We start from the raw sequence: 13,801 nt of genomic DNA on the forward strand, positions 1-13,801 counted from the left end.
CATCAGATGGCAGTCTTAACCAAACCAACAGCATTTGCATTGAAGACTAAATTTCACATTGAAGCCAATGGACCACCTTCTTTGTTACATTTAAAATCAAACAAAAGGTAGCTGAATATACAAAAATAAACACATCAAAGACAATTTAACGTGACACTTTATTCATCTTCAAATAAATAATTTACAGTATATACAGGTGGTGTGTGTGGCACCGCTTAAGTCCTACATACAAAAACAGACTAAGCTGTCTGGCATCTCCCATTCAGCGGTAATACATTTGAAAATGTTATCACTTAACTCTTTCTTTAGTTACAAATCTCATAATCTCTTTCACCATCACGTTAAAAGCAAGTAAGAGCTAAGTTAAAGAGTTTAGAAACATAAAGTGCTTTTGTAATAAACAACACATAAACTCTGCAAGTCACACATTTCCTACATGGGTTATTATTTAGGACATGATAATGCCTTTATATTCTTGTACCAAATTAGGTCCTTTATCCTATTGTTGTTGTGGTGTTTGTGAACATTTAAATTCAAAGGTAATATTCACCCTCTGAAAAAATATAGTTTGCCAATTTGCACATGATACTTGTCACATTACACATTTAAATCCAAAAAGCACTGACAACACAAGCACACTTAAAACATTACAATCATTTTGTATACTTTCAAATTTCTCTTTGAAGCCATGAACTGAACCAACACACGTTTTAGCAGTAGTAAGGCTTGCAAAACTTTACAGTGTAACAATAAATAACCATGAAGCAATTCTGTCTCGTGTATAATTACATCTAAACCAGAATTTCATAGTTAAAACTTAGCCTACTAATCGAAAACAAACACTGTGTGACAAGTGTGACACATAAAGAAATTTGACATGATGGTCACATGGAGCTTCGTCTGCCAAAGACTAGATATGGCCTATAAAATTATGATACTACCAAGTATGAAGTTGGGTTAGGAGCTTCCACCTAAACCAATCCACCACTATCACTATTAATGTCTCCCACCCTTTAAAATAATGGCACTATCTATCTGTGTGTGTTTCGAGTCACAATACTGCTACTGCCGTGGACAATACTGAGTGCCAATACTCTTAAGCCGGCTAATGGCTGAAGAGAAAATGCCCTATTTTATTTTATCAATGCAAGGCAAATGTCCTCAATAACTCCCTGCATTGAAGTCCATGCACCACAATGTAGTTAGCAGCACCTTCCAATATTATACACAATCAGGACATCTGGTTTGAGCCCAAATACTTTTAAGTAAACCACAAGGGCCCCATGGGATAGCGAGAAAGAGAGAGAAAATTCAGCTGTTTGGGAAATTGTTGGCACCAGGGTTTGTGCTTTGGCAAAAAGCCTTTGCCATAAATTCACAGATCTACAGAGTTGTGAGTCAAACAAGGCCTACAGCACAGCCACGTCGACACCCTTTTGAAATAGGCGTTACTATTTAAGAAGTCTTAAGGATGACTGATGCATCTGCCTATAGGGCTTGTGGGTCTCATCTCAAACTGCTTAAGTTGAATGAGAAACGTGGCTCTCTTTGATGTAGGCTAATTGTAAGGTTAATTTACTGCAATCTGACAGGATTATTTTACCAAAGCAAGCATGGTGTCAAGTCTCAGAATCGGACCATACCATTGTATGGCTTGGATGATCTGTTTTGTGATTAAGCTATGGCATTGCTTGAACAAAGTGAATTTGACTGTGTGCCTGAAAATTAGTTTGGACTGAATTCAAACACTCAATATGACAACAGAGCGAACACAATAAATATTTTCTATTATACACCTAAGCAGTCGGGGTGTATTTTAAAATCAATTTTACACTGTATGTGACACGCTGAACACTTTAAAAAGTGTAAAGAAGAGCTCTTGGCAGGCAGTAAAATTTCTTACTGACCAATAAACCACCACACCAGAGCTACATTAGGACCCTGGGTGCAATATACAGCTATTACGAAAACACTTTACACAGACACAAACCAGCATTCATATAATCACGCATACACACAATTACACATGATTTGCATACACTACCTTTCTCATTTACTCACACACACACACACACATGCATGTATGCACACAGACAAACTATACAAAAGGCCTGATGTTATGGCCTATTAATCTCCACTGCAGACAACATGACTTACAAGTCTGACATGGCCTTGGCCAGGAGGATTTCTCTAGAAAGCTAGTGCTTTTCCAGAGCTGGAGCTTCTTCAAAGAGAAAGCTCCTGGCGGCCCTCAATACTTAGGAGACATGAATAAAAGCTCCCGACGTGTCCTCCAGCCCTACTCCGGGAGACATACTTCCCGTCTCGCTGAAGATCTCCAAACTTCTCTTTCTGCAAAGGATCACTCCTGTCGGTGGCGTGTCACCCCGATGGGAACAAGCAGGGTTTAATCTGAGCCTCTCATCACTGCATTCTCCATCACGAAGCAGTTATAGGATCAGCAGCATGACCGTAGAGACCAGTGGATCTGCAGGAACGCTCCTACTCTGGTTTGATGAACGAACATACATGATGACATGTGAGAGATGAGTCGTGGGGGTGACACAAGACACACCAGAGTGAAAAATCTCAACTGAGAAGCCCAGCCTCTGGTAAATGAAATGCAACATGGCGAGAGCAGCATTTCACATGCATACAGCTTCTTACAATCATCTTCAACAACGAGGAGACTACAGACAACTGGAATACAAGTCAGTCCACAAACATGCAGTAACAAGGCTGAAAAGGGCTAAGAAGCCAAAACCTAATTGTCTGGAGGCGGAGTTAAACATCGCATCCTTTTCAAAGATGTGGTACTTTTCTTTGTTGGAGTGGAGCATTTTAACATCCTCAAAGGCATAGTAGGCAGCCAGGGTGAAGTTGATGTCCCCAGAAGACAGCAGATCGAAAACACAGGACTGGAAGTATAAATCCTCGACAGGTAGACGTTCTTTACATTTGGCCATGGCTGACCGGTATGTGAAGCCATGAGTGGGAGTTCCCGGTCGCCCCCGATCTAAGCCGTGGCTTTCCGAAGCCCGTGCTTTAAAGTTCCTGAAGTCAATTCGCTGATTGGCAGGGCAACCATGAAGGCAGAGATAAAGGTCCTGGTTGTCCTGGTCCTCCACCGAATTTACTACCTCTTCCGGCATACGCACGGCAAACGTGAGGTACCGGCCAACCTGCCGAACTACGATAGTGGTGCCGATGTAGCGGGCTTGAATCTCCACGTGTTGTCCAGGCACCTTTTCTACCACACGAAGAGTGTTGGCCCCATGCCGGTCACCGCCGTTCTTTGAACCATCAGCGAACGCAGCTGGAAGCTCATCGGTCTCTGCATGGTACATCTTCTGGTCAACACATTCCTGAAAGTTCTTGAAGATGATGGTTAGCTGTGATAAAGAGAAAAAAAGAAGTCAGAACAAAACATTTGCAGTCTCCCAAAAAATGGCAGGTTGTTTTAACCGATGCTGATTTAAATTAACCTAAAAAATTTACATATTTTACCCAACTATGAGTTAAAAACTACTTAATCTTTGCAGTATAAATAAATTTTTTGCAGAATGGGGCATGCCTGAATTTGAAGTAATGAATTGGGGCATACCCACATAATTTGGAGTAAATTGATAAAAAAAAAAAATTCAGAAAACTTTGTGCTCCATAACTTTTTACACCAAAGTGTTCAAACGGCGCTGCTTTGTTTATCAGTCGTTGAACGATGCGCCAGTTGGTTGTTGTGGTATTTGTCCCCCCATCCACTGTGATTGGATGGTTGAATGAAAAGTGACATTAACAAGCTGAGCATTTCTTACGAATTTAAAAAAATAATTCAACTCTAAGCGTGGAAAAAAGCACACACGTTTTTGAAAAGAATTGGAAACAATACAAAAACGACACCGTCCCCTGGCGTAACCGCTTTGGTGTGCGTGCCCCTTAACTTATGTTTTATTAAATAAATTGATGATGCAGTTTTGGACCTGACGGCGGTTCGCAGAGTTTAAATGGTTAAAACAACCAAGTATAGGTTTACTTAAACCCAACAGTTGGATTTGTTCATATTTGATCCAACCATGAGTTGAAAAAAGCCAAGATTTTGTTGCGAAGATTTAAACACAATATTTAAAACAGACGTGATTTTGGTCGTAATTCTTTAAAATATGACAACAAAAATGCGAAGTCATCTTTCCTAGTTAACATCAGAATTTCTAGGCTACGTAACAAATACAGTGTACAATGTTTTCAACTTGTGCAATATGCCACATTTGTTAAAGCAAACAAGCCCACAAAACCCAAGCCAAAGACACAAAGTTTTTTATGCACAACTGCATCTGGCAAAAGACGGTGGCTAAGTACCACGTACAACATAACTGAGCCTTGTCTTTTTAAAACCAGAGGACTGTGTAGCGGAGACCCTCCAAACCGAGCAGCTTTTGTAATGTCACATTTCAACAGCAGCTCAAGATACAGGGGGCCAATGTAAACGCACTCAGGAGAAACACAGGTCCAGTCTATGTTACAGCAGGCCTCAGTATGCAGACACAAAGACAATCCATTCATGCTGCTCAGAGCCGGCCTGTGAACCCCGGATTCAGCTCCAGGGAGTGGACTCATGCCAGCTAGAGAGCACAGCCTGCACATGGGCTCATTAGAGAAGCTGCTCGTACCTCCGACTCTTCCAGCAAGCTGCCATTAGGAGGCCAATGGACTGCTGACACATATGTGACCTCGGGATGTCCAAGCTGCTCTGATCTCAGTGTTTGTGCGTCTGTGTCCGATTCGAGCGGAGAGTCATTTAAACCAAACCACCCTATAATCACTAATGGTGCCGTGATCTGCCCCCACCCACCCAAGGCTAGTTCTTCACAGTACAGGGAGAGCTTGTTTAAAGCGAAGGGCCTATCAATAAACAAGAGACGTCTTGTTTGCACAGGTGCCATCTGCTTGCAGACTTGTTTTTGCTTTTGTCCGAGCCGAGTAACCTCTGAGCCACTATCATTTATTTAAAACTAGCCAACTTAAGAAAAATATCATTATCCCTTTACCTTCAGCGAGAAAAAAACCCACTTAATGGTGAATCATTAGAGGTTTCTGATGATGGAAAATTGGTCTGTTTTTTAATGTGACTGAGTATAAGCAGTGTTTTTCCTCACTGCTTTACAACAGGGGCGGCCATAAGAAGAAAGTCAAGTCCGGTCATAATTACTGCATCCAAGATGGCATTGGACGTAAGAAGCAAAAGAGCAAAATTAGGATTTTACAAGCAGACACATAAATTCGCAGTCCTGTGCTTTCACCTTAGGCTAATTCTTAGGCAGCTCCCTGGTTTGTCCAATGTACCGTAAAGCAAAACAATGATAATTTATGAGGTATGAGGGCAACTAATGCAGAGAAAATATCGGCAGTTTCCTGTAAGGACCGGGCACTTAGTAAAAACAACAAGGCATTTAAATCGCAAGCAAACAATGGCGAGGACTGCCACAGATATAGCAACATTAGTCTTGGCTTGAAAAAAACTAAGGAGCTTATTACCAAAGTTATTAACTCTCTTTAACTTCTGGCATTCGCTTAAAAAAACTTTTTTATCAGATTTTCATCAATTGTTTCGCTTATCAGCATCTTTATCTGATGTGGAACTGATCCAAATGTTAACTAGAATACATAGTCGCAAGTTCTGCTTTCCCTTTCCACTGGTAAAACCTCACTTGCACTATTAACAAGTTCCTTGCTGAAAACAAACTTAAACTAGGGTGAATAGCTGCACACATTTATGTTAATATTACGTGTTATGACTTGTTATTACTTGTTATGTTGATACATTGATATTATGTGAGCCAAAAATAGTTGTTACCTTGCTAGTAGCTGTAGCGGAAGACCCAGGGACAACGGGAGTGTTCGTAACCTGCACAGACAGGTACTTATTGTGAATCAATGGCCAGGCTCCCTCAACTCTACAGGTCTGAAAGTCATCGTTGAACGTACGGAGGTGTGGGTCTCCAAAAAAACCACAGTGAGTGTAATTGGGTGGTGGGGAATGCCGTGGTAGACTCCGCTCGTAGTGGCACACCTCTGGCCCATCCGAGGGAACGTTGATGTCTTTTTGGGGTGGTGGCTGAACTGGGGGAGGGTGTGTACGAGGATGGCTAGTAGGTCCTTCTTTGGAACAGTTGTGTTGGCTCATTAGATCCTCTATGCCATGTTGGGCTGAATGGTAGGCAAGGTCGCCCCGGCAAGTACGGGCAGTGCGGCGAACACAGTTGTTATATGCTCGCAAAGCGATGCACAACTCCTCTTCTGGGCCAGAACTGGCGGTGGAGGCCCAGAACTCGGAGTTACATTTGAGGATCTTACACTGCAGAGATGCTGAAAAGAAAAGAGAGAGATAGCATAAATACACACTGCCAAAAGCAAACCAATACTACTGAAACTAAATCATAATTAATTTTTTGCATATTTAAATAAAACCCAAATTCACTAATATACTGTGGTTTGCCTTAATCCAAATTATTCTGCCCTTAAATGTTTTAAATATCATACATGTCATATTTTGATGATTTAATCTAACCTGAGGCATAGAGCTGCACTATTAATTGTTAAAAGATTGTGATCTCGATTCGACACCCCAAATGACCTTAATCTAGCATTAATTCTACGAACCAGGGGTGTGTTTCCCGAACAACGACGTAACTCAATGGTGAACCACCATAGTACGATGCATAGTTGGAGAATCTAACTACCTTGTCACGCCTGTTTCCCGAAAGCATAGTAACTTTGTCGCACATTCGTCGTTTGAACCATGTTGGTTTAACAACATAGTTGATGATGTCACATGGGAGGTGAAGGACTAATTAATCTGTGCAAATCGATTTAATGTCAGATTACTGCTGTAAATAACATATATTGCATCGAAAGAATGAGTTTGTTATCATGATTTAGTTATATGTTGTTTATTTTCAAGATATTTAATTCATGCGCAAGTTCCCTCTTGTCACTCCTCCCAGTGATTCCTCAGGGTCCTAAAGAGCGTAGGAATGCGCACATGCGCAGTTTTCAAATGCAGCGCTTTAATTCTGTTTACAAACTTAAAGACGTAATTTTTTTTAATATATATATTTAGAATGATGTATAAAGAATTTACTACATGTTTTTTGCTTATTTTGTTCAAAAGCATGATCAACGTAAGTCTACATATTATAACAAGGAACAATGCTTCTAACCACAGGTCAAGAGCTGTTGTTCCAATGACACAAGTTTGCGATGCGGCTTACGAATGTTCGTTTGAACTATGGTTTTGGGAAAAAATTCTCGCAACAACACGCAATCACTAACAGCGGCCGCGATGACATCTTGACGTCACATCGTGTATTGCGCAAGCCAGATGTGCTCGTGTTCGCTCCACCGGTACAACGAATACAATGTCAATCCATGTAGTAGCAGCAATTTGCACCAAAACGTATTCGTTTTTTTATTTAGGCTACTTTAAATATATACTTTTAAAGTTTTTCTTTAAATAAAATGAACACATAATCACTTTAAAATTAACATTAGCTAAACTTAAATGTTATCTACACTTATTTAGAAGTTTCAGAAGCAGAATTTCTTCCATCTGTAAAAACGAATGTTAACATAATGTTCATGGGTTGTGGGTTTTTAATATAAAAAAGTTCTTGAGAATCGTGATCTTTATTTTAAGCAAAAGAATCGTCATTCTCATTTTATACAGAATCGTGCAGCTCTACTGAGGAGGCATTGAAAGCTAATATTGTAATTCCCAAACATCACCTTTGGCCACTACTGTATAAAAAGAAGGTTATGAAATACATAAAAGATTAAAATTGTGATATACGATAAAGCTTTAAAATACATAAACTATTACAATAAAAAAGACTTCTGAGAAACAGGGCTGTAAAATATCACAGAACTGTCCCTCACTATTGAGAAAAACGTGTTTATGCACAATATATATTTATATACTTATATATTTATACGCAGGGCTCAACATAAAGGACTGCCCGGTGGCCAGGGGCAAGCGTGAGAGACGTTCGGGGCAGTAAAAAGTATTGTCACTTGCCCGATCGGGCCAGTGATTCACCCTCAGTCACTAAAATATATATTATTTAACATCTTGGAAGCAGACATTTTCTTAAAACACAATGAAAGAAATGATGCAATATTTTGCACAGTTTGTTTTCAGTTTACAGGTAAAGCAGAAAGGTTGGGAGCCTTTTTTCGTGGAAACATGTATACAATTATATTTGACTTTTGAATAATTATTTTTAAATATGTGACACTGAATTTTTTTTATTGGGGCCAGTGAAAATTTTGGCAGGGCAAGTAAAAACCCGAACCACTGGCCTGACCGGGCCAGTATAAAAAAATGTTTGCGTTGAGCCCTGTATATATACCCTTCTTCCAATTATTTCAGATCTAGACTTTAAATAAAGGGTCAGTTTATTATGTTCTGTTCATAAATGCCAGTTGTGCTCCAGGCGCTTGTAACAACACACACATTCCCTCTACATCTGGACAAAGTGAGGCTTTAATTCCATCAGTAATAAAAAGCAACATTCCAAACTAAGTTCCAAGATCTGTTTTTGCCAACCTCAATCAAGTCTAAGTGATTTTAATGTAGTATAAAGTAAGACTATTCTTGTCATGCTGCCTTTATTACACAAAAATTTAATAAATAAAACAAAGTTAAAAGCTGGCCAATTCACATTGGCTTATTTAATGCAAAACATTTAAAATGTTAATGGCATATTCTGATCAGGTCTATACAACAGAAGAGTAAAGGCCAACAATTAACATCTATTGAAATACAAAACGTAAACCAATAAGCATCTAAATAGGCATCATTATAAAGTAATGAACCCTCAACAGGCTTATCTAACTTCATTACCTCACCACGAATGACATCACTTTATGGCTAATAAATATAGCATATATTGAATCTTATTGACCGATTCTAAAATTTCTGTTTAATGAATAGGTTAGTAATTTCACACATTCTCTAATCCACAACTCAGATTTAACAGTATTAAGACAAATGGGAAGGAAGCACTAACAAAAGTCTATTATTTACGACTGCTAATCATCTCATATCAAATTCACACACATTCACACCTTGTGATGTCTCTTTGCATTGCTAAGCAGGTTGTGGGGGTGCTTTTGAGTAAAGCTCGGTGGGTGTCAGTGACCTCATGAAGCGAGGGCAAATGCACATCTAAAAAAATTACTTAAGGCTTTAACAGAAGGGGGTAGCTGTTTGTGTGAGTGTGGGAGGGGTGTAGTCCGAGGATTTTGAATGAAGACAATGCAATTTGCCATTGAGAAGAAACCAGCAGAGTCATAAATTAGCCCTGTGTAAAGGGATTAGATAGAGTTTCATCAGCCATGCAGGGCAGGAGGGAAAGGGGCAGAGGACTGCCTTAAAGAAACAGGATCTCTGGAGAGAAACTGGCTCCAGGACCAATGGGCGGATCGCACCATTCCACAGGTCAAACTGGATATGAGATAGCCACCTGTCCAGAGCAAAAGGCCATAATCAAAGGAAAAAGCAATTTCAAGCACATTCCCCCTTCCTCGGATTACAAGAGTTGAATTGACGGCTGAAGGCTTTTGAATCGTGTGCTTCTTATCGTTTAAAGAACATCTCTTACAAGTGGATCTTACAGGATATGCCGAATAAACGCATTCTGTGTAAACTCCTTCATGGTGTTTTACTTTAAAAAGAAACAAAAAACTTTATAAGCCCATGGTACAACTCAAACTCTTTGATTCCAAATAACAAATCACAGCTATCATTGCTACCTCCGTTACACACCTTCCACCTATACCGGCAACAATGGCCATCTATCATTCATCTGATAAGGGACAATAAGCTAATTTAAAACGTCAACGACTAGTGCTTGCATGATTGCTCTTTGTTTGACATGAAATAACTTGAAAGAGGAGTGTGAAATCAAACTGAACAGTGCCTACGGCTGACCAAAACCTTCATTGGGTCCAACAACTCTTCCATGTGAATTCCATTATGCTGAGATACATATGAATTAATCACTGCACAAACCCAACCCACATTTAAAACACAAACTTATACACAAACCAATGACTTTTCAACACTGTTATTACAATTTTTTTTGCAATTTTGTTCATACGTTACAACTAACAATGTTCAAAACAGTTTATAGCATTTATTAATCTTTGTTAATGTTAGTTAATTGTCAATACAATTGTTCATGTGCATTAACAAAAGTTTACATATTTTGATTTAATAGTAAATGCTGAAATTAACCAAGATGAATAAATGCCTATTGTTAGTTTATGCTAATGCATTAACTAATTGTAACAAATTCAATCTTATTGTAAAGTACTATCTGCAAGTTTTAGATTTCAAGTAAGACACTTGCCCTTTTATGAACCTTATTGTACCAGTGAGGATTGTTTTCTAGAAATTGGCCACAAAAGTAAAACTAAACGAGTTCAGTGAAAGCATGTTATAGATGTTGAGAAAGCGCTTCCCCTCCCCCAAACACAACAGAGCTGTGTGAAACACTGAATTAGTGCAAAAACCAACCAAAACCTAATCTTACAATTTACACAATTGCTTTGATTAACTTTACACATTTACTTCTTTTTGTTTTGCGTATTTTCCTTAAAAACAAAAAAATCCTATTCAGTTCGCATGAAAAACGTGCTTGCTGCAACAATAACAATAGTTTTAAAAACACCCATATTTATCAAGCAATGTACACTGACAAGTTCTAGATGCTGAAAACATAATTGGGCAATGACTAAACAAACGTACACCCAAATGCATTTAATTAAATCCAGAATGTATGCTATTGTCCGACTTATTAGAAAACGTTTAACTGCTCCGAGCGCTCGCTGGTTTTGCTGCATTGTAGCCAGTAGGCTATGTTAATAAATCAACAACAAATGCACTGAATTAAACCCTCACATCTAAAACTCGAATGCATTTGGTTTTATTGTTGTTAATATGTATGTTCCTTACCTGTTGGAAACAGAGAGAGAAACAGCACAAGGAACTGGCAGACTTCTAGCGCCGATAGTCCTGCTCCTTTCCCCATAACCATCCATCCAGCACGGGACAGCGCTCCTCTCCTCTGCCTAGTCAAAGCAGCAAAATGTAGGGATTAAAGCACAGCGACTTTCCCTCTGAGTAAAAGTTTGCCGAAATATCGGAACACCGCGAAATCATGCCGTCTTTCTTTCGGACAGATATCGCCGTGTTTGTCATAAGCTTTCGTGTTCACACATTCCCCGAGCCTCATGAGAAACGTGCCATCGCTCTTCACTGCGCTCGTGTCGAGAGGTGCAGCCTAAACTGTGAGGAGCACCAATAAGAAGTTGCTGTTCCTCCACCAACCCTTCACTGGTTTCAAATTACACACGAGCTTTCAAAAGTACATGTAAGATGAACCCGTGCAAAAACGTTTCTTCTTAATAAACAGCCTAATAATAATAACAATGATGCGACTAATATGCTACTTTTATACGATGTGTAGGCATTTTAATTACTTATAAGTTAACGTTTTGTGCCAAAATGTGGAAATGTGTATAAATCAGTGTATGAAAGATCTTGCATCAAGATGAATAATTTAATAAATCCCCAGTGCATGACAATGTATAGCATACAATTGGTCTTTAAATTGTACATGTTTATTTCAAATGAAACTGAATTTAGGCTACTTAAATAACATCTAGACAATGTTAAATGATTACCATTGACATTGGATTTAGTGCTTTTCTTACTCTAAACATTTATTTCAGGGAGTGCATGTTATGGGGAGAGATGTTTCTATCACTCATAAAAAAAATGTATAGCCCATATTTATACTATAACACCATAATACATAGTCCGCCGTTACAGGCACAGATCTGTCAACATAAATGCCATCCCAAAGCATCATACATATTTGTCAGTCCCTAATAATTGGGGGTTTTAAATGATAGATAACCAATATTAACTAAAAGAAATGTTTTTGATTCCACCTATTGCAGCCTCTGTACGTGAACACATTATTTGGATAATAAAGTATTTCACATTTAAATTGTACATTATGTTATTATATAACAAAGTGTCATGTGTCACTATTAAAATCTGTGTTTACAGTACACCTGACAGATTAGCCTACCGCCTCATAATGCAATGCATATACACACATTACTCACATATTATTTTCATATAATTTATGTATTCATGCAAACATTATTAAAAATAAAAGCTACCATGTATATTTTACATAGTGTACACCAAGAAGGCTGTCCAGCAAAAAAGCCTTTTTTAATTCTTGAATTTATTCATGTCTGGTCATTAATTGAAGGAGTCTGAATTAAAGTGAAGGGAATGCTCCATAAGATTTTTGGGGGGTCAGCTATAATCCAACAGATGGCGCTTGCACAGTGGTGGAGAATGAATGATATCTCCAAAGATGCATCTTCGTGTTTAAGGTTTTGGGGTGTAATAACTCTCGTTTCACTTGTAGTTAAACTGTTATGTCTTCATTTTCTGTTAAGGTTGATGAATGTATTACAAAAAAAGGTAGGATCCTAAAATCTAGAGCTACAGTAAGACCACAATACATCAAATGATTTGGATGTGGTATTCTTAATATAATCTAAAACCAAATTTTCTACTTCCTTATAATTTAGGTTAAATTATTATATAAAGTAACCACAAGTTGTCAACTTAAAGCCAAACCATTGGATTACTTGTAATATAATACTGAATTAATCTAATAACAAACTCAATAACATCAATAACTGTCCAAATCGCATGCATCTGTAAACTTCACTGTTGGCTATATAATTTGCACGATAACGACAAATCATATGCATCTGGGGATGTCAAAATAAAATGCCCACTAATGCATTTCTAAACAAAGTTATTGGTTAAAAAATGCACAAGGACGAACCTTTTTGAATGCATGGAGCTCCGCAACACTTTCGGCTCGAGTTTCTTTGCAGAACCGGGATGTAGCTCGTGAGTCGGATCCGAACTGGTGCGCGTGCAGGCGCGTTTTGTTTTAATAATTCCAAATTCTATTTAAGTCCGTACATCGTTGCTAAAACAGAGGTGCGTGACCCCTGCATGATGTCCCCGCTCCGTTTCAGATTATTTTAATAGCGTGATGAGTCTTTATCTGCGGATTGCTCGCGGTGTCTGATGTTATTTTCATCCGTGTCCAGATAAAACGACGAGCCGGGAATGAAGGTACAAACAGTCCAACAGTTTACCGAGACATTAACGATTACATCGCAAAGATCTTTTTGAATCAATAGTGTTCTTCATTTTGCTGCGGTATTCCCAGATTCCTGTCTGGCTCTCGGGAGTGTGGGGTTGGAAGAGCCCTCGGGCAGCACTGTTAATAGCGCTGGTTCGTTTCCTCACTGCTTCAGTGTTGTGAAATGACTAGTTTGAAAGTGTGAGACACAATGATCAGCGCTGCGTGACGCCTCTGCAGTCTCACAGCACCCCACACACTGTCACTGAACACAGGGTTACCTCTTCAAAACAAGCATTAAATCTATATGAACATCAGCTGATGTCATCCCAATCTGTTTATAGATTATATAACCAATATATAGTTAAAATTATTATAGAACAACCTATAAGATATTAAATAATAAGTTTCCCTTTTATTATATATCATGTTTTTGTATTTCTCTACTGTCTTTACTGATATGTGGCTATGGTAAAGCTGCTTTGCAACAATGAAAAAATTGTGGTATGGAAATAAACTTACATATTATATTTGCATTTATACATTTGGCAGTACAG

General features: G+C 38.6%; 1 protein-coding gene across 1 annotated transcript; it reads right to left on the bottom strand.

Moving 5' to 3' along the window:
* Positions 1 to 139: 139 nt before the first annotated feature.
* rgma (repulsive guidance molecule BMP co-receptor a) lies at positions 140 to 13,451 on the bottom strand. Its single transcript, XM_065279098.2, has 4 exons — positions 12,936 to 13,451; positions 11,012 to 11,127; positions 5,849 to 6,360; positions 140 to 3,392 (listed from the first exon to the last, which is right to left on the bottom strand). Exons 1-4 carry the CDS (start codon positions 12,947 to 12,949, stop codon positions 2,691 to 2,693), a joined length of 1,344 nt encoding a protein of 447 aa, XP_065135170.2. The 5' UTR covers positions 12,950 to 13,451; the 3' UTR covers positions 140 to 2,690.
* Positions 13,452 to 13,801: the final 350 nt, after the last annotated feature.

Source organism: Paramisgurnus dabryanus, chromosome 9 (assembly GCF_030506205.2).
Source record: "Paramisgurnus dabryanus chromosome 9, PD_genome_1.1, whole genome shotgun sequence".
Lineage (NCBI taxonomy): Eukaryota > Metazoa > Chordata > Actinopteri > Cypriniformes > Cobitidae > Paramisgurnus > Paramisgurnus dabryanus.

Coding starts and splice junctions, on each gene's coding strand:
- rgma (XM_065279098.2), bottom strand. Junction 6,361..11,011: donor TCTCTCTCTGTTTCCAACAG/GTAAGGAACATA, acceptor TTTTCTTTTCAG/CATCTCTGCAGTGTAAGATC. Junction 3,393..5,848: donor CCGCTACAGCTACTAGCAAG/GTAACAACTATT, acceptor TCTTTATCACAG/CTAACCATCATCTTCAAGAA.